This window comes from Babylonia areolata, chromosome 1, assembly GCF_041734735.1.
Source record: "Babylonia areolata isolate BAREFJ2019XMU chromosome 1, ASM4173473v1, whole genome shotgun sequence".
Classification (NCBI taxonomy): Eukaryota; Metazoa; Mollusca; class Gastropoda; order Neogastropoda; family Buccinidae; genus Babylonia; species Babylonia areolata.
This window is the reverse complement of record NC_134876.1, coordinates 62,016,984-62,038,492: the sequence shown is the minus strand read 5'-3', so window position 1 is coordinate 62,038,492 and position 21,509 is coordinate 62,016,984. Positions and strand designations below refer to the sequence as shown.

General features: G+C 39.2%; 1 protein-coding gene across 1 annotated transcript in view; it reads right to left on the bottom strand.

The window, feature by feature from the left end:
* Positions 1 to 19,421, bottom strand: part of LOC143285069 (prosaposin-like) — a 30,333-nt gene extending 10,912 nt beyond the window's left edge. Inside the window, exons 1-12 of the mRNA XM_076592264.1 lie at positions 19,265 to 19,421; positions 11,310 to 11,458; positions 10,333 to 10,389; positions 8,783 to 8,845; positions 8,108 to 8,167; positions 7,626 to 7,709; positions 6,941 to 7,021; positions 5,796 to 5,858; positions 5,047 to 5,106; positions 4,292 to 4,366; positions 1,575 to 1,658; positions 782 to 847 (exon numbers count right to left, since the gene is read on the bottom strand). Coding sequence (XP_076448379.1) covers positions 782 to 847; positions 1,575 to 1,658; positions 4,292 to 4,366; positions 5,047 to 5,106; positions 5,796 to 5,858; positions 6,941 to 7,021; positions 7,626 to 7,709; positions 8,108 to 8,167; positions 8,783 to 8,845; positions 10,333 to 10,389; positions 11,310 to 11,458; positions 19,265 to 19,301 — 879 coding nt within the window. The 5' untranslated portion in view covers positions 19,302 to 19,421. The remainder of the gene's footprint in view (positions 1 to 781; positions 848 to 1,574; positions 1,659 to 4,291; positions 4,367 to 5,046; positions 5,107 to 5,795; positions 5,859 to 6,940; positions 7,022 to 7,625; positions 7,710 to 8,107; positions 8,168 to 8,782; positions 8,846 to 10,332; positions 10,390 to 11,309; positions 11,459 to 19,264) is intronic.
* Between the last annotated feature and the right edge of the window lie 2,088 nt (positions 19,422 to 21,509).

Sequence of the window (21,509 nt, the reverse complement as noted above, 5' to 3'; positions counted from 1 at the left end):
ATGCCAGTACCTAAGGAACGTTGTACACATGTTCAGCTAAACTGTTGTTTTTTTATACCAAATTACAAAGTTAAAATATAACGACAGAGAAGAAAATGAGCACTGCAGAACTTTCATACATGCATCTATTTTTTAAATCTTCATATACATAGTTCACAATTTTTCAGAAGTTAACCCTTGCCTTCATCAACTCGCACATACAAATGTCAGAAAATATCTACAGCATCAGGATAACTTTCCTTGAGCTTTTATTTTTCTTGTGTGTGTGTGTGTGTGTGTGTGTGTAAGTGTGTAAGTGTGTCTCTGTGTGAATGCTGGACCAGGGCAGAACCAAAAATACAAAGACAAGGGTCTCAATATTTGAAATAAACACAGAGGTCTGTCAATGTTGACCGTGTACCACTTACACTGTAAAGCATTTTCCTTGTTTTTCTGAATTTTCTCGTGTTTCCTATCAGCTTGTGCACAGCTAAATAACATGGTGCCTTAATCAGTTAGAATATCCAAAACATAACATAAACAATGCTACAACCAAAACATATTCATCAGTACGGCAACTCTGGCTCTCTTTGATTCCTTGGTATAAAAGGCACACAGCTTAAAAGTTAAATCTGCTCAGCACTTCTCATCAATGATGAGCTGTTTTCAGTGTGTTTGTTTGCTATCTTTTAGTTTGACACGAAACATGAATTCTCTTAAAGTTTAATCTATCTCCTGTCATCATGCCAAGTTTTAGACCAATCTGTTAATAAATAAAATCACAATCCAAAAGCCTCTTCACCTGAGTGCCAAGGTCTCCAGGCAGCAATGGGCACACTTTGTTCTCCAGCTCAGAAATGATTTCATTCTGAAACAAACAACATGCTTTGGTTTCCAGACCTGTTAAACTGCAACATGAAATATAATGAACCATTACATCTCTCACAAAAAACAACAAAGTTCATCTTAAATATTCATCAAACTATTTTTTTCTATGCACAGGTAATAACCATATGCTTCTGAATTAATTTCACTGTTTGAAGTTCCAGTGCAAATCAAAAACAGGTGAACATCAGTGAAAAATCAACATCACTTCAAATAATTTGCATTACTGTATAGCGCTGCATCACATTGTTGTGCCCTTCACTGCACTGTGCAGTGTGACACAGAAAGGTGTGGCATTCATGGTAGGGCGTGGCATGGCACTACTTTCTTGTCACAACATAACAGACTGTTCATGTGAAATTCAGGCTGCTCTTCCTGGGGAAGACTGTCGGCCCACAGAGTGTTACTGTTTCTTTTCGGTCTGCAAGTGTATCTATTTAGAGGTGATAAGATATAAGACTGTTGCTTTATACACTGTAGATCAACAAACACACACATGCAAAAAAGGTTTCTTTAACAACACAATTCGTTTTTATAAAAAGAACTTCTTTTTTGAAAAGTGCCTCAACAATATTGAAAATTCTAACAAAAAAGCTCAATGACTTTTGATGGGCATCAACATCACATGGACACTAAGGCAGAAATGAATGCTGCTGTTAGTGTCATGAACACAATGATTAGGATTCTCACTCTTCCTCAGTGGTATTTACCTGCAAGGCAGTGTCTCTGAGAACATTCTGAAGATCCTTGGCAATGTTGTGACACACGTCACATTCCAGAGCGTGAAGCTTTGCCTGCACAGGAAATGGGGAAACCATGCTCTGTCAGCACATCACAAGGACTGATAGACCAAAGTCAGGCATCAGAATAATCTGAAGTCTAATCCTCTCATGCAGGCTGGGCTCAAGGGGCTGCTCAGGTTCTTGTGAAGTTTCTCTGAGTGTTTCAGGGCTTCTCCTGATCGCATATCATAGAAGAGGAATAAAATGTTTCACCAATTCCAAACAAACTGTTTAAGAATACTGTCTGAGAATACAGTTGTGCCTGGCAGCAAAGTGAAATCATGGGTGCCAGAAATAAATCCTCCATGGGTGATTCTGATGTAAGGAAGTCAAAATGCATCCAAAAGATCTCACATCTGAATAATCAATGTGATAATGTCAGGAATGAATCTCCTGCTCTGATTCTGTACCAAAATTTATCTCCAGCTATCAATTCAACACCAGTCTCTTCAGCCAGCTCGCAGCAAGGAGTGACAGTGGAAAGTTGTAATGAAGAAAATGGGTGTATATGTAAGAAGACTGAGATTGAAAAAACAAACAAACTACTTTTAATAACTACATCAGGCATGTAACTAGAATACAATACACATACAATTTATGATTGTGTTCTGATTGTCAGTAAATTATGTTACAGTGGAATGTAACCATAAGCAATTAACACACAGGAGTATGTACTGTATCATGGTTACGTTCCCTTTATCAAAGTGCAATGTGTCATGTTTCTGTTGGTTTACATTCATTTTGTATCATTTTTCTGACATTGCTACGTTTTGTACAAGCCCATTTTGTTGGAATTCTCTTTAGGCCCCCCAAGGGGAGGTACAGTGTTGACTGCAAACAAACCAATCAATGGTTATTTCATCCCTTGGGGACTCTCCAGGTTTGTGACCTCCACATGCAAACTGCAAAGAAAGTTTCCAACACCTGCAAGCAGCCACTCCCAAAATGGGCCACATCAAAGATTCAAACATGGCTTGGTTGTATTATGCCTAACCATGGGGTACAAAGTCCCCAGACTCAGTCCCATGGGCCCTAGGACTTCAACCCCTTCATAGAGCAAGACTTCCCTCATCCAAACACCGTAAGTACAGCCTGGACTTCACTCTCCTTCACACAGTCAAGACTCCCCCTTGGAATGCCAGATGGCCCTCCAGACAGACATCCAGGATTCACCCCCTCAAACAACACAACCTTCACTGAACTAAGACCCAAGCTCTTAATGATTTGACCTTATGGGTATCAGCTAGTAAGTCATTACACTCTGATCTGGACCCCTTGTTCATCCATCAGACATGATGAATAATGGTCACAGTTGTGTGCTGCACACTGCCTACTGTTTCATTTTGCGTTGCTTGATGGGACACATCAGACAGACTGAGGACATGAGAAGGAGAGTGTGTATGTGCCAGTGCTAGACACAGCCAAAGAGGAAAGAGACAGACAGGGAGGGAGACCATGTCTACACAAACAGTTGTAATGGAAAGATCTTACCAGTATCTATCATCCAGATAATTTGAATTGCTTTATCTTGGAATGATTTTTTTTTTAAAGTGCTACACTTCAACACACACCTGTCACAACGAATGAAGAAAACAAAATAAAAAAAACTACCTCACTCAGCTGACAGTTCATACCCAGCACACCATTTGAACTTCACTTGGCATGGAAACTTGACTAAACATGACAAAGACAGATTAAAAAAAAAAAATTTTTTAAAGTAATTAAGAAAGCAGGTGAGGTGATGGGTAGACACGACACTTTCAGAGACATGTACAATAAGAAACTGACTGACATCAGTGACAGACTCCAGCCAGTTTTGACAGATGAGGCATATCCATTACATGAAGGCATAAGTAGTAGACACTAGGACAGAAGTGACAGGTTTACGGTTCTACATTCAAGAACATCATGTTACATTACATGAATTCCTTCCTACCCACAGCCATTCAAGCATACAATCAAACCACAAAACAATCTCACTGACAGGACTGTGAAACTGCACCCCCCATGCTTCACCAGCAGTGAGTGCAAAGTGCAGAATCTTGAATCTTGTTTATAGTTTCTGTTTGGTAGGTCATGGGGAATGATGGAGGTTGGACGAGGGGTGTGTGCTGCTGGGTGAGTGACTTTTAGCATTCACAGATTTTACATGGATGTATTGGTGTGTTAGATGTTGTGTGTGCATGCATATGTGCATCTGTGTGTCTCTATGTGTGTGTGTATGCATGTGTATACATTTTACTGATGTATACAAGGATTTATTTACTGGATGCTCATTTGTACATAATGAAGTGCGACAATTTATTGTCTTAACTTTGTGAGTGTGCGTGCGTGCATGTGTGTGTGCGTCTGGTTTTCGCCTGTTGACAATCATTGTAGATTTATGTTTTATTTGACTAGTTTCAATATATTTCCATGGTGTGCCTGATCATATCATAGTTCATACATGCGTTTATAACAATCCTGTGATTGTACAAATGAATTTCCATGTGGATTGATAAAGTATTTCAATTTGATTTGATTCTTGATTGTCTGCAAATAACAAGAGTATGAGCATGATGTTTATTACTGATATGGTCAATGTTTGCAGGAATTTCAACATGCCTTTTTCTGTTATAGACAAATATCCTAATTTTGTTACATACCTTAGCAGCAACATCTTCTTCAGCATGGGTCACATTCTTGCAGAATCTTATCAGGAAGCACATGTCCTGTGCATTCTGAAGCACCGAAACAGATGAACATGCATCATGCACACATAAATCCACACACAAACATATTCACTATTTTTTGCATGCTCTTGCTCATCAACAAAGAACTTAATAAGTACTGTTCACATTCAACCACAACAATTATGACAAGTATTGTTTTTATCATTTGAGCAACCTTTTTGAAGATTTTGGAGCCATGACTTTTTTGTTTCTATTTAATCAAAAATTCTACATATGACATTTAATTTCAAAAGTTAATCAATTACACAAAATAACAGTATAATTTGCATCAACCTGATTAATACACAAGAAAGATAGGATAAAAATGAAAGGAAAATAGGAAAGCAAGGAAGGATGAATGCAAAAATGAAAATGAAAGAAGCATTGCCGGTTGGGGGGGGGGGGGGGGTGTTCATTTTTTTCTACAAAAGAAGTCAATGCAGATGAAACACTTTCAGTGATTCACCTATAAGTAACGCAAATTTATTTTGACAAAAACAGGTGGGTTTTTTTATTTATCAATGTTGCTTACTGTTTGACTGCATGCTACCATAAGCATTAGTTATACCACTCAAAGTAACACTCACCTGGTTTCATCAAGTACAATTAAAAGAATATATATTCATTGGAAGATGAAAAGATTTTTTTTTTTTTCTAAAAGCATATTCTGCTCATATGCAGATCCTTACCAACTGCTGTTGAAGGATGGTGATGATGAAATTTGTGTACGTGTCAACCGTTTCGTTGCACTGCAAGTCAGAACAGAATGGTAGGTAAGTGCCAGTAACAGGAAAGGGGAATCACACAATGCTGCATCTCACACTAAAGGGTTAACCTCCACACACACCCCACCTTTCATGCACACACGCACTATCATGCACACACATAATATATATATCATTTCATAAAAATTGTGCTGGTCAAAAGGCATACTGATGAATACAACAGATGCATGTGTGCAAGTATATGTGACTGCATTCCTCCAGTAGAGTGAAGAAACACCTGTATGTAGATATGTTTTCCATTTATAGGGAGGGTGTGCGTGTGCGTGTGCATGTTTGTGTACATACATGTCCGTATAAGCATACACATATAAGTGAGTACAAGTGCAACTACAGGTACATAAGTGTACTTAGTGCATGTATATGTAGTGTGTGCACGTTGCATGTACATGAGAAAGAACGTTAAAGAGCAGATACAGGCATTTATGCACACATACCTGCACCCAGACAGATCAATAAATAATCTTCAGCAAGATTCCCCTTCCATCTTGAGTGGGGATCAAAGGATTTACTTTTAAATTGTTGAAAAAACATTTGTTTCTAAATCCAAGAAAAGGAAAAAACAAACAAAAGGTGATGTGGTTTTGTCACAAACTAATACAAACTTCCCTGCATCAGAATAAGGAAATTCTCAACAATGTATGTGAATACCTTACCAGTTTCTCAAAAAAACCAAGTTTGGTGCAAACTTTTTCCTTCAACTTTTCTGCAATCCTTTCCTGCACAAAAGCAAACACGTGGTTAATTGTCACGACTCACATATTTCTCCTTTCTTTTTTCACCTCAGCTGCTTGCAGATTATGGAACACAATTCTTTTTTTTCTTTCTTTCTTTCATAGTGCTTAATTTATGACTTTTTCCCTCACATTTTTCTAGTCAATCAGATCCAAAAGATACTAAAATGAGAAACTGTTGTGCAAAATTTTAAAACATTGCTGCTTGCCAATTCCTATCAACTTGCACACAGATCAATAAAAGAAACAGACAACTGAATCCTACAGCTTCCTCTGGGCTTACGATGTTCAAAATATGAAGTAAGATAAATTAGCATCCCCTCATCTCAATACCAATAAGACCCGTGTTATATCCAGAATAAGAGCTGGCAAATACAGTTTACTTCATTTTTATTAGATAGGGTCAGGCAAATGCTGTTTCCTTCATGTTTGATCGCACTCCAAGTATCCCCCTATTTCTACTTTTTCATCTTCAAAATCTATTCTTCTTCTTCTTTGTTTGTAGGCTGCAACTCCCATGTTCAATCATATGTACACCAGTGGGCTTTTATGTGCATGACCATTTTTACCCTGCCATGTAGGCAGCCATACTCCATTTTCAAAGGTGTGCATGCTGGGTATGTTCTTGCTTCCATAACCCAATAAACGCTGACATGGATTACAGGATCTTTAACATAAGCATTTGATCTTCTGCTTGCATATACACACGAAGGGGGTTCAGGCACAGACAGGTCTGCACATATGTTGACCTGGGAGAGCGGAAAAATCTCCACCCTTTACCCACCATGCACCATTACCGAGATCTGAACCTGGGACCCTCAGACTGAAAGTCCAACGCTTTAACCACTCGGCTATTGTGCCCGTCAGTATCGATGAATTGGCAACATTCCTCTTTTTCTTCTTTTTTTAGCACCAGTTACCACTTTCCAATGTATGGATCACTTCCACTGATCAATTCTTTTTCATACAGATACAGAACAGACTAACCAAATACAACCAAAACAAAAACTGAACAAAATCAATACACATAGAGGCTATAACTGTCAATGTGAGCTGCACTCTCTCACCTCAGTATCGTTCAGCATTTCCTGCACATCTTCAAAGAACTTCAGACAGTCAGTGCAGTAATCCCCAGTCACTTGCACAGCCTGTACATAGACATTCACAATAAAGCTTCAAAGCTCATTTTAGTTGTCTTTGTTGCTAACAGCCCAGCCAATCACACATGACTATATCAAGAGTTGAAAAATTAAACAGCAAAACCAAAGGTGCAATCTAACTATAAGGTGGTGGTTGTTTTTCAGACACAATCAAGAATAAAATCTTACATACATCTTATCTGATTTCAGAAAATCAAAAGTTGTGTGATTAATAATTCTGTTCTGGTTCCTTTCTCAATTTCTTTTTTTTTTTTTTCTTTTTTTTTTTTAAAGGTTGTTTGGAATGAAAAACAAATTAAAATGACATTTATAAAAATGAAATAAAAAGACCAAGTCTGTCAACAGCAGTCATTTTGCAAAAAGCAGCCACATGCTGTTTTTTGTTGTTGTTTTGTTTTTTTGTGTGTGTGTTTTTTTTATAATACAAAAAGACTAAATTACATTATGTTGTCATGTTTTTATCAAAATTAAATGACACACAAAAAAAACAAGATTATCACTATTCATCTGCCTAATACCAACAGTTAACTTCCTAATATATAATAGGAAACAGTTTTGTTTCTCAAAAAGTACCCACAGACATGCCAGTTACCTGTTCACTTTCCCCATGGGGATGGGGCACAGAGTCTGGGAAGCTGTCACACAGACCAAGAGCTGCAGCAACATTTAGGGAGGGCTACACATACACACACAGAAAAAGGATCAATTCTAATACCCATTTGATCATTGTCAAAAATGTATATAATACATTCATAATGTGACAATAACAAATGATTGTTATATCTATATTTTAAAAAGAAAGAAAAAAAAAAAACACCTTTGCTCTAGTTGTTTTTGTTTTTGTTTTTTCAACCCCCCACCCCACTCCACCTCCACCCAAATGGCTAACACATGAAGAGGAAAAGAGACAGAAATGTCAGAATTATCACCAAACAGACTTTCAGTTTGACCAATGCATGTTAACTGAAAAATCAACACATGTTCTTATTGCATTAACTGCATAAGAAATCAGACTCAATGACAATACATGTGCCAGATCAATAACTTATCTTTTTACCTATGTGTGAAGCTTACCAGGTCACTTTGAAGGAGAAGGAGCACTTCATGCTCATACTTCATCACCAATGTCTTGCACTGAGAAAAAAAACAAAAAAACATTAATTTGTTGTGAAGCATACACGCAGGGACACACATATATTGTGAATTACACACATTCTCATTCTAACGCAGGAGAAAAAGCACAAGCAGTATGCAAAGAATTCAATTTTGTTTATTAAGAAATATACACACACACAAACACACACCACCCACACACCCCAAACACACACAGAGAACTACATAGAACTGATCAGTAACTTTTGTCATGTACTAAATGTAGCATATCTGTGATAAGATCCATGTTGTATTTGTTTTTATGAATATTCACTGCTGTGTTTACATTCTTCAAACGTTGAAAATCAATGTTTCAAACAATGTTCAGCTTCTACTTTCCCATGTACAAATCAAACTTCTAACTATACACTAACTCTGTTGGATAAAACAATAAAAGAAGCAGAAGTTATCACTTTTATGGATAGTCTACCCATCTGCAATAATTCAATTATTTCAAATAAAACACAAATTTGTCCAGACTGATCAGATGCATGCATACCCCTATCTCATCCAGTCGCTTTCAATGTTTCAAAATAGCACCACTGGGTCAATACTCTCACTCACTCATTCTCAAAGCAAACTACAGAAAATACTTACCAATGAATGCTTGTCAGCAGACATTTTCATGCAGTTTGCTGCCAACTGTTCCAGCAGATCTGGCTGTAAAATATATACAGTTGACCTCAGATAAGTGAAAAAGTCGACCCCCTGGGTAACCCCCACCCCACCCCCCAAAAAAACCAGTCGACTTTTGCAATGGTCAACTTATCCAATGTGTGGAATGTCAACCTTTTAAACAGAAGACAACTGATTAGTTAAATGGAAAAAAGGGGTGATAAATTTCACTGTCCCTGAGCCTGTGTTGCATTGTTACACATCTGTTATCAAACATCATTTCAGTATAAGATATTTCTACTAATTAACATGTATTTGTTTATTTAGATTATGGACCTTTGTTGCCCGCAGGCTATGACTATTCTGATTTAAGTTTTTGGTAAATATTTGTTTTTTTCTTCTTCTTTTTTTTTTTCTTTTCCTATTTTTTCCCTTGTGTTTATCTCCCTTATATCTGTTTCACATCGTCCAATAGTCCTTGTTCATTCTTTTTAATTTTCCACTACATACAGTGCTTAAACTTGTGCATATTTTATATATTCCTTTCAGTGCTTGAGGCATGCAGTATTTACATCTCTCTCTCTCTCTCTCTCTCTCTCTCTCTCTCTCTCTCTCTCTCTCTCAGAGATAGCTTTCAACAGAAGAAAAAGGTTTACCATTTTCATTTCCTGAAATATGATAATGATGATGATAATTTCTGATGATGAAAATTTCCTAACATTTCCTTGCAGCCCTCTGTGTGTCACAAGACAGATCAGAGGTCATGTGGAATTCATAGTCTTTCTGGTGTCTAACTGCGACATCCGATCCGTAAATAAGCCTTTCAGGCGTCCGATGGCAACATCTGATCCGTAAATAAGCTTTTCAGGCATCTGATAGCCACATCCAATCCGTAGATTATTTTTCTGTTGTTTACATATCAAACTAAGTAACCTGCGTCTGCCCTTTTTTTTTAAAACTATAAGCCATGTTCTCCGTTTCAAGGTAATACCCACAAGTATCTGGCTTTTTTTTTTTATCATCTTTGTGACTGGTTTGTGCATGGTTCATGATTTATCTCATGCGGGGACTGATCATTTTTCTCTCAGTGACTACATACTGTAAATAATCTGCATTTCACTGTCGTTCGAAGCACAGGATGCTCAGTTTGGTCGTTTCCGTTACACTTGGTAAAGAAATGTATTCATCAGCACCGGCGTAATATCTCAGTTTGTCTCTCTCCCCATCCTCCCTACCACTCTCTTATGCACAGGTCTATATATAATATAAATAATATTCTAAACAAAAAAGAAACAAACAAATCACATGATGTATAAGAGAACAAAAATACATACTAAAATCAGTGAAGCAAAATCATATCACAGGAGATATATATGTGAGATCAGGAAAACTAAATAGGAAGAGTTGAAAGAAACCACCACACACATCCAAACACTTTTGTAATAATTGTACATCACTGTCTACTGTCACACTAATTTACATTGACAAACACAAAGACACACACTCAAGAGAAAATAATTCTGCATACTTACAACACCAGAATGACGAACATCATCAAGAACCTTGATCACATCGTAGCAACTTTCAGCCTGAAAATCAAATGACAAACATTTCTTTACTTTTTCTCAGAATAAGCATGACACTGCAAAACTGCTGTGAATGTTATGATCTTGTGAGTAATATAGGTTATTTGTTAATAAAGTTTGAACATGTCTGGTATGGTGCAGTGTCATGAGAATGCCATGGTGTATTGTTGTCCTTGGTATTTTTGTTGGATGTGTGTGTGAGTGTGTGTGTGTGTGTGGTGAAAGAGAGACAGTGTGTGTGTGTGTGTGTGTGTGTGTGTGTGTGTGTGTGTGTGTGTGTGTGTGTGTGTGTGTGAGAGAGAGAGAGAGAGAGAGAGAGAGAGAGGGGGGGGGGGGAGAGTCAGTGTTCAAATATTTACGTGAAGATTCAAGATACACAGGTCATAAAAAGTCAACAACAGTTCAAGCTTTTATTTTTCTGCATGTGACTTTTCTGCATGTGACATTCCAATGAAGTTATTGTACAAAACATGTTTTAGCTGATGTTTCATCACACAAGTATATCTAAATGAAAAAGTATTCAACAGTGCAGTAAAAATTATTTTTAATACTTCAATTCACACATCACATGTATTTAATCTAAATGCCAAATTGATACACACTCTCACTGCACACTTTCTTCTCACTGGTTTATCCATTTACTGTCTAATCACCACAGGGTGATTAAGACATACACATTCACTCATTTTAACACACTCATACATGTATGCTCATAATATATTGGATATGGTGGAGAATGGGTTAGGGATTGGACGTATGGAAGGGGAGTATTGATAAAAAGACACACACAGCACAGTTGCCAATTCACTCATTCTTACATGCACACACACACACATTAACATACACACACACACATACTGACAAAGTCACACACACACACACACATACACACACACACAGACACTGAACATTGATCAACTCACTGAGCCAGTCAGTCCCAGGAGCTGATCCTTCCACACTGTGGAGAGACAGTGCTGCACGGCGCTGCATTCTCTGGCATGCTCAATGTGACTGCACCAGTATGATGGACCATAAGTACACTTTCTGCTTTCAAGCTGCAAAGCAGACTGGCCTGAAAAAAGATTCCTTCGAGCATGAACAATGATTCACTTTTTATATTATTTCATATTATACCTACACATGTATAAACTATCAATTTTACAAACTAATTAGTAATAAAATGAAAATGAACTTTTTTCCCCTGAACAACCGCGGATGATTATGACACCATATACCTGTTGCTGTTGGCAATTGAAATATAAAGGATGATGATAAATTATACATCAAAGTCATATCTGTATGTGTGTATGTGTGTGTGCGCACGTATGTGTGCATGTGACAGGGTGAAATAATAACCTTTGCTAGAGAGAGAGAGAAAGAGAGAGACAGACAGAAACAGAGAGACAGAGAGAATATGTACTTCCTTGTGAACAAATATTTAAGTTCATGGTCCACATTTCACTTTCAAAGTTTCAATTCAGTGTCAGTGCTGAACATGCAAAACTTTGTTCAGGCAAGATTATAATCATCGATGTGCTGCATCACATCAATCAAACCAACCCAGAGTTGTTATTTTTTCACAGTACGGAGTTTTGTTTTGTTGTTAATTTTAATTTAAGTGAGTTTTATTATAACGTTTTCCTTGTAGACTAGACAGTAGTTGAAGAACCAGTTGATGTATTTCTGTCAATTCTTGGTTATCTAGAAAGAGGAAAAGACCACAGCCATAGCACCAGTTGTTGGCCTCTGTAAATTCAACAGGGTGGGTAAAAACGACTTAAATAAAATACTACACTTTAACATGTTTCTTTGTATTCACAAGTGGAATCAAAGATGTTAATATCAATGTTATAATTTATATTAATGTTCTAATTAATATTAGAATTTAGTATTGCCTGATAAATCCTATCCAGCATTTGAACAGGTTTCTACATACTGAAAAATAAATTTAATGGGTAATCAAGGAAGATGACTGACACATAACTGATGCACAATTTCGAAAGCTACCTCATAATGTATAAGACTAAGAGTAAGACTTATTTCGAGGCTATCACTTTTCTTCCCCTCCACTCCTCTGTATGACTGGCAGAGATTGTGATCACTACTCATTCTGTCTTGAGAGGAAACTTGTGGATATTGCCTCATAGTTTAAGAATACAGATGCTTTTGAATTGAGATTCTGGTGATTGTTGTACACTTTACATACAAATTACAATATTTCAGTTTATTTGCTTCAATTCATTTGTATTACTGTGACATGTGGAATTTTTAAAAAATGTACATGAAAATATGGTGGGTGAATTACTGATATGCACATATGTTTCAAAAATTGACCAAAGTTTATGAGGACTTTGCTGTTTTGCCCACAATGCTTATTCATACGATTCACATCAGAGTTTATTTTGGCATCTTCAAACAGGGAATGGCACCTCTTTCCTTTGTTGTTGTTAACACCATACATCTCAGTCCCTTGTTCCATAACCCATTTAGATTACTTTCCCATTCCCTACCCTACATATATATGGCTCACTGCCATTTATTTTGTGTTTAACTTTGCAATAAATTGCATAATGCAGAAAAATGCCCAAAGACACATCTGCGATAATATAATCTACCAAACCTTGTCAGTTTTACAGTAATTTGATCTGGATGGAAATCGAATCCCCCTAAAACGGGCCACCAAACAAAAGCACACTAAGGAAGCTCATCAGCATTCCTACACAACTTGCCCAGAGTACAAATCCAAATTATCAAAGTTTATTAGGAGTGCATTCCTTTACATAATGCAGTCAGCAAGAAACCACAATCATAACCACAATGTTAATCCTGCATGAATACTTGCGATGATGAACATTATTCATTATGAAAACATTCTATCAAAATCATCAATCCTTGTGCATCATCTGCTAGGCTCTCTGTTGTACTGGAAGTTCAATTCATGTTGCTTATACAGTTCAGCTGACTGCACAAATGCTCAACCACGTTAACACAAAACTGTCGCATCTACAAAAAAAACACGGAGACAAACCCACAGAACACAGTTCATCACTTCATGACACAGTATCACAACCATTTTGTTTCTTAGGGCAAATAAGACCAGGCCATGCTGAGGACACCAGCCATTCCACATTAGTTATCATCCCCAGATTACAAAAAGTCGTAAAAAAGGAAAAAAACAATATTTCAAAGCCAAACAAAAAAAGACATTAAAAAGGTCATTATTGGCAAATAACACTGCAGAATGGGCAGCTAGTGCCTATCCCAGTGTTTACATCTTACTACCTAATCGCCAGTGCAAAACAGATAGTACATAGTACGTGGAGCGATGGCCTAGAGGTAACGCCTCCGCCTAGGAAGCGAGAGAATCCGAGTGCGCTGGTTCGAATCACTGCTCAGCCGCCAACATTTTCTCCCCCTCCACTAGATTTTGAGTGGTGGTCTGGACACTAGTCATTCGGATGAGACGATAAACCAAAGTCACTTGTGCAGCATGCACTTACTTAGCGCATGTAAAAGAACCCATGGCAACAAATGGGTTGTTCCTGGCAAAATTCTGCAGAAAAATCCACTTTGATAGGAAAAACAAATTTAAAAAAACTGCACGCAGGAAAAAATACAGAAAAAATGGGAGGCACACTCAGTGTAGCAATGCGCTCTCCCTGGGGAGAGCAGCCCGAACTTCACACAAAGAAATCTGTTGTGACAAAAAAAGAGAAAAACAATACAATACAATACATCATAGACTGCAGAAAAGAGAAAAAAGTGTCAAGGCTTGCTTGAAAAAAGAAAGAGGAATGGACTGGGAAGGCAGAAAAAGGAGACAACAGTGAAGAAAGAAAAAAGGCAGAAACAAAGAGAGTGATTGAAAACAGGAAATTCCTAGCACAGAATTTCCAGAAGGCAGGGATGCTATTATACTGAAAGACTCCCAGCATCCCCACGGGGGAGTTGTACTGGAAATTGACACCTTTTGTTTAAATGGACATTGCACTATGCAAAAACATTGAGACAGATTCAATTTCAAAAATGAGGTTTTTCCTTCTTTAAAAAAAAAAAAAAAAAAAAAAAATTCTAAACACTTGCACTCCTGACGTATCATGCAAAACCAACATCACCTACAGGAAAAAGCCCAGCAGAACTCATGTATGGAAGGAACATCAGAACTACTCTTCCAATGCGTCGTTCCAATCTCAAGCCCCAGTTCTATGACAGAGTGTCAGTTGAATCCAGAGACAGCAGAGAAGCAGCATAATCAGCTGAACTTCAACAGAAGAAATGGTGCACACCAGCTTCCTGAACTACAGCCAGGTGACATCGTCTTACAGAAACTAGACCATGAGAAACAGTGGAAGAACCCGGAAGTCGTCAAAGAGAAGATCACCTCAAGATCTTACCTCATCCAGACATCCATGGGACAGTACCGAAGAAACAGATGTCACCTGAGGCTTACCAGAAACTGTCAGGTTACGTCTGAGAAGAAATTACTGCAAAGCCCAACAACTGTTGTAGGATTCCATTATCCTTCAGTTCCTCATATTGGCCCGCAAGTAACAACCCACACAGTTCCATCTCCCAAAACCCCAGTAACCAGCCACAGAGCAGATGGACCTTCAACAAGAAACAGTCCTGTGGCAACCAGGTCCCATGAAAACAGCCGTCCAGACATTCCCACATCTGGAGGTGCTACCAAGAGCCCTCCTCACAGTGACGGTGGCTTTATGATGTCTACACCCAGACAATCTCCAGTGATGACCAGCCAATTTTCAGTTCCAGCCAGCCAGTCATCATCTGGTGAACAATGGCTCCAGACTACATGCAGTGGTCGTGTCATCAAGAAGCCTGCACGTTTTCAAGACTGAAGACTTATTGCATGCATGACAAGTGTTATTGTTTTTTTGTTTTTTTTTAAATTATTGCATGATTTTGTTTATTTGAAACAAGACAAGAAGATCAGATGTGAACACAAGCAGCAAATCAACAAGAACAGTCAAGCAGCAAGTTTTGTTATTGAAATATTTCTTATCAACCCTGTTGGACTCTAGAACACTTAAAAAATATGCATGCATGTGATTGAGAAATTTTTTTTTACTTTTATGCATGCTGATAATTGATTTTACCAAATCTCAAAGGAAGGGAGATATGGAGATATTATAGTATTAGATCCGGTTAACTTTGAACTTGCACACATAGGTTATTGCCCTTCCCAGCATGCCTTGCACTAACGGACTTGCGGAGGTAAAATAAATGTTGCCTGTCTCCACACCACTTGGGCTCTTGTGTTGACGACACCGATTGAGTGATCGTTACACATATGATAGACAAGATGTTCAAGAATCAAAATCCATCAAAAACCCAAATCATAAAAAATCATCATTTTGGTCCTTTTGCACTGCTGTGTCCCCCCTTAAGGGAATGGCTAAGCTGCTATGTAACTCATTTAACAAATAAGGGTGAATTCCATCAGAACCAATGGCTTTATTTACATTTGCATGTAAAAGTTTGTCACTTATCATTTTTTTCTGAAACCTCAACATTATCTCTTGAAACCTTACACTTTGGTTCAAAAGAAGGGATCTTGTTGACATCTTCTATTGTAAAAACACTAGAGAAAAACTCATTTAGGACCTCTGCCTTTTCTCTGTCATTTGCAGTTAAAATTCCAACAGGTGTGTTTAGGTTTGGAATTATCTGTTTAGGTTTAGTTTGTGAAGCAATGTAATTAAAAAAATTCTTTGGGTCACTTTCAATATTTTTTGCAATACACAGTTTTTTCTCTTTAGTGACCTTGCGTAATGCCCATTTAACCTGATTTCGTGCACGTGCATCGTGCAAAGCATTATAATTCTCTGTCGTCCTGTACTTTTTATACCAGCTGTATGTCTTTTTTTCAATTTTATCTTTTCTAGAACAGATGATATTCCAGTCTTTTTGTATCTTTTGCTCCCAATAAAAAATTCCTTAGATTATAAACACTTTTCCTGTAATTCCTTTAATTTATCAGTAATACAAACAAACTCTCATCCACAGATTTGGATTCCAAAGTCTCTTTCCAGTTTACATCATCAAGTTCATGTCTCATTATTTCGTAATCACCTTTATTAAAAAAAAAGAAAAGAAAAGAAAGTAATGTTTGCCCTTTGACTTAACAGGTAGTGAAAGACCAAGATCAACTTCAAAGGTAATACTGGAATGGTGACGAGATGGTGGATGATACGAGACATTATAGACCAAATCAGATCTGTTTGCAAAAACCAAATCCAGGATATTTGCTGTTTGGTTACTGCGGAAATGCGTTGGTTCTGTGATAACTTGACTTGACTTGACTTGACTTTGACGATCAACGATTTAGGCCTCTCCCGAGGCCTGTTCGTGTTCCAAAACTATCACTGAATTGGTTGCATGCGTGGCGAGCGCGGCTAAACCAAATCAGTTACTCTGGCAAGACGGGTTGTACAGACCATGTAGGTCCCTCCAATGCTTATCCAGACACTCTTGAAGGCCTTGACAGACGGCGCCAGGACCACGGAGTCTGGGAGACTGTTCCACTGTGTCACCACTCTGAGAAGTAGTTCCCCCTGACATCAAGACGAAAGCATTTCTTCTGGAGCTTTAACTTTAAGGCGTTGCCTCTGAGGTTTCCAATGAGTGACGGCTGGAATACTGGCCTCTGTACATCATAATGTCCATGGAGGTATTTGAATACCTCTATCATGTCCCCTCTCAGCCTCCGGTGTTCCAAACTTGGCAGCCCCAGTAATCTCAGTCTTTCAGGGTAAGGCTTCTCTTTCAGTGAGCCCAGGAGTTTTGTTGCTCGCCTCTGAACATCCTCAATGTCACTGCATAGTGTTTTATGAAACGGGTGCCTGACACAGTGGCCATATTCTAACAGTGGTCGGATGAGGCTCTTGTCCAGCTGAACGAAAGTTGTCTCAGTCAGAAAATCAAACGATCGCCTTATAAGTCCAACCATTCTGTTTGCTTTAGATGTCGACCGTGCAACATGCTCTTTAAAACTCAGTTTGTCATCAATGAGCACTCCCAGGTCCTTTTCACTTACAGTCTCTTTCAATGTCACCCTTGTACTGTTGCCCTCCTCATTTTTGCTCGTCATGTTGTATGTTGCCTCTGACTTCTGACCCCCAGTTTCATTACGCTTCATTTCTGTGGATGGAACTTGAGCAGCCACGTGTCAGACCAGAGCTGGAGTTGGTCAAGGTCATCCTGAAGATCTTTTGGTCCCGTCTCTGTGTCACTTCTGTTGAACACTCTGGTGTCGTCCACAAACATTTTTACAGTGCTCTTTACTCTGGCTGGGAGGTCGTTGATGAAAATAACGAACAAGATCGGCTCCCCTGGGGGATGCCACGAGCTCTCAGTAAACCTTGAAGCCGGAAAACAGACAGACGCTCTCATCATGGACTTTTCCAAAGCGTTCGACAAAGTCTGCCACTCCCTCCTGCTCCACAAGATCCACTCCATTGGCATCACAGAGAAAGTACACACCTGGATCAGGAAGTTCCTATCAGACAGACAGCAGTCTGTAGTGGTGGATGGAGCCACTTCCAGTCCTGTTCCTGTAGAATCTGGAGTCCCCCAAGGCTCTGTTCTTGGGCCTTGCCTGTTCCTGCTCTACATCAACGACATGACGACTGGACTGTCCTCCACTGCTCGTCTCTTTGCTGATGATACTCTGTACCACAAAACCATCTCCTCCACCAGCGACCAGCAAGCCCTACAAAAGGATCTCGATTGCCTCGCAGAATGGGAGCAGAAGTGGCTTATGAGCTTCCATCCAGACAAATGTCAGACACTGCGAGTGAGCTGGAAGAGAGACCCCCTACCATCAAAGTATACCTTTTGTGGCCACACCCTTGATGTAGTCAGCAAATCAAAATACCTCGGCATCACCATCACTTCTGATCTTAGATGGACCCCCCACATCTCCAAGTCTCCAACCGAGCCAACAAGACCTTAGGCCTACTCAGACGGAACCTGAAAGTAGGTTCCCAGCGCATCAAACAGCAAGCCTACCAAACACTGGTCCGCCCAACCCTGGAGTATGCCAGCTCTGTGTGGGACCCCTATACAGAGAAGGACAATAAGAAACTTGAGGCAGTACAATGCCGGGCTGCTCGCTGAGTGACCCATCGACACAGGAAAACATCCAGTGTGACAGACATGATGGATACTCTTCAGTGGTCCCCCCTCAAAGAGCGAAGGAGAAAGACAAGACTGGTTAACTTTTATAAGTTCCATAGCCGCAGTCTTATCATCAACACATGCCACAAGCCCTCTCAAAATCCTTCAGCATCCACGGGGACCCGAGGATCGCACCCAGCAGCATACCACCTCTCCAACTGCAGGACGCTGTACAGACAAAAATCTTTCTTTCCCCGAACAATAACAAACTGGAACAGCCTTCCTGCTGAGATTGCCCTCAGCCCAACCCTGGAAGGCTTCAAATCCCGAATCTGATCACCTCCCCCCCCCCCCCCCCCCCCGGACACACACACACCTCCCCCCTCCCCCACACCCCCCATCTCCTGGCCCAGCAACATCTACCTCAGGAAACCTCAAAAACACGTAAACCCCCCTTATAGTCTACAGAATCTTCACAATGATGATGGCGGTAGTCAAGGGAAAGAAGAAGTAGAAGAAGACTTTAAGGAATTTTGAAGCAGGATGGTCTTGGACTATCATAAACTGGAACTGCCTGCCCCAAGTAGCTGTGGAGGCCAAAACAACACACACACTTTTAGGTGCCAGAATAATCAACCTGTGGGCCTTCAACAACGAAAAAGAAGAAGCCTGTTCCTGTTTGCTTTCCGTTCGATACAAATTTTTAAATACACAAATCGAAACTTGATGTGTAACTCACCGATAGCAATGAACGAAAGCAGCAATAGGACTTTCATAATGAAGTACTGAAAAGACTGAGAAACAACCACAGAAGAATGCGTCCTTCAAGACTTTCTCGTCACATGAGCCGAGCGTCAAACGGTCATGTGATGGCAAGTCACAAGCTGAACCGGAAGAAAATAGATCGGCCTTGGCATTGATTCTGGTTTGGAAGCAACAAAGAGAGAGGAACAACGTCGAAAAATATATATCTGTTGAGTCAGAAATTATAATTTTTCTAATCGTTTCTAAATATGGAACATAAGGACACCTTTCTTTCTTTCATAAGCTTTAATCTTTTTTTTTTCTTTTCTTTAATCAGTTCGTCGAAATTCAGATCACACACCATGCACTTATTACTGGGCAAGCACTTAGGCACACACACACACACACACACACACACACACCACACACACACATATTCTACACACACAGTGACACACTAGTACCCCCCACATACTCACACTCACACACACGTACACGTACACACACACACACACACACACACACATTGAGTCCGGGATCAAAATCATAGTCCCCTCAGACATTGTCACGGTCCTCCGTGTCGGTGAGTATAGTGCCAGTGTACATTTCACACAGCGGCTGACTTCATCCAACTCAACTACGCGCCCTCTAGGCTCCCCTCGTCTCGACAGAACATCAGTGATTCACACACCCCGACACACACACACACACACACACACACACACACACACACACACACACACCGCACTGGCACACTCTGCACTGACACACTGAGGCTCAGTGACACACATACATACATACACACACACACACACACACACACACACACACACACTCAGCGGGTGACACTCGCACGGCATCGCACACACTCAGCCTATTTATCCATTATTTATTTACCGGGTTTTTTTCTCCTCAAGGCCTGGGTTACGCTGCTGGTCAGGAATCTGCTTGGCAGATGTGGTGTAGCGTATATGGATTTGTCCGAACGCGGTGACCGTGCCTCCTTGAGCTACTGAAACTGAAACGGCTCCGCAGTGAAACAGTTGGTGGTGGCATCACTCACACACACACACACACACACACACACACACACACACACACACACACAAGTTGACTAGCTCAGTCATTTTATCCATCAAACTAATATTTCGTTTTTGTCACTAACTGTAGTTTATCTATGAGGTTCTGAAAAGCATTAATACTAGGTGCACGTTTGATATTGTTTGTCAAGTTAATTTGTTCCAATAATTCGTTACTCTATTACTAAATGTAAACTTTCTGAGATTTGTTCTGGAATACTGTTTAAATATTTTGTCTGTACTGTTTCTTGTAGTGTCTACCTTTGGAGTACAAAAAAAGCATGCTTTGTTTACATCGTCAAACCTATTTAGTATTTTGTACTCAGTCTTACTCTTCTTGCTTTAAGTGATGGTTGTTGAAAGTACTTTAATCTTTCTTGATATGAATAATCTTTTATGCTATAGATCAGCTTTGTTGCTCTTCTTTGAGCCCTTTCTATGTCTTGTGACTGCTTTATTTGCGTTGGGTACCATACAGTGTTACCATATTCTAGGATAGGTCTAACTAATCAGTGTTTTATATACTCAGTGAACCGTAAGAAAGTAACTTTACCTATAAATGTAAATGCTCTTTTTATTATTCCAATCATTCTGTTCGCTTTGTTTATACTATTTGTCATATGTTTGTCAAATGATAAATTTTTGTCAAATGTGACACAAGTCTTTTTCCTCATCACATTTTGATAATTTTACTGAGTTTCTTTGTCTCCGATTTTCATAATGTATTCTTTCTCTGGGTTTGATTTCCCAATATGAAGTACTTTACATTTTTTAGCATTAAAATATAGATTCCATGTGTCTGACCATTTTATTAATGTTTTTCTAAATCCTGATAGAATTTTGGAGAGTTGTATAATTTTGTGTCATCTGCAAAAATTGTACATGTACTCTTTAGTTCGCAAGGGAGATCATTTATGAATAAAGTAAATAGTAAATAGTACTCTTGAGCAAGTGTACACGTAACTCAAATCAATATTTTTTGTTAGACTAGGACAAAAAAAAAAAAAAAAAAAAAAGCCGAAAGGCTTATAAACGTCCCCCAAAAAACCGAACGGAACGGAACCAATGTGCGTGACGTCATCTCGAAAGACGAGTTGGCTGTCCAGCGGTTTGCGAAATGTCACCGCGACAAATACGTCCGACAGACATCTGCATTCCCGG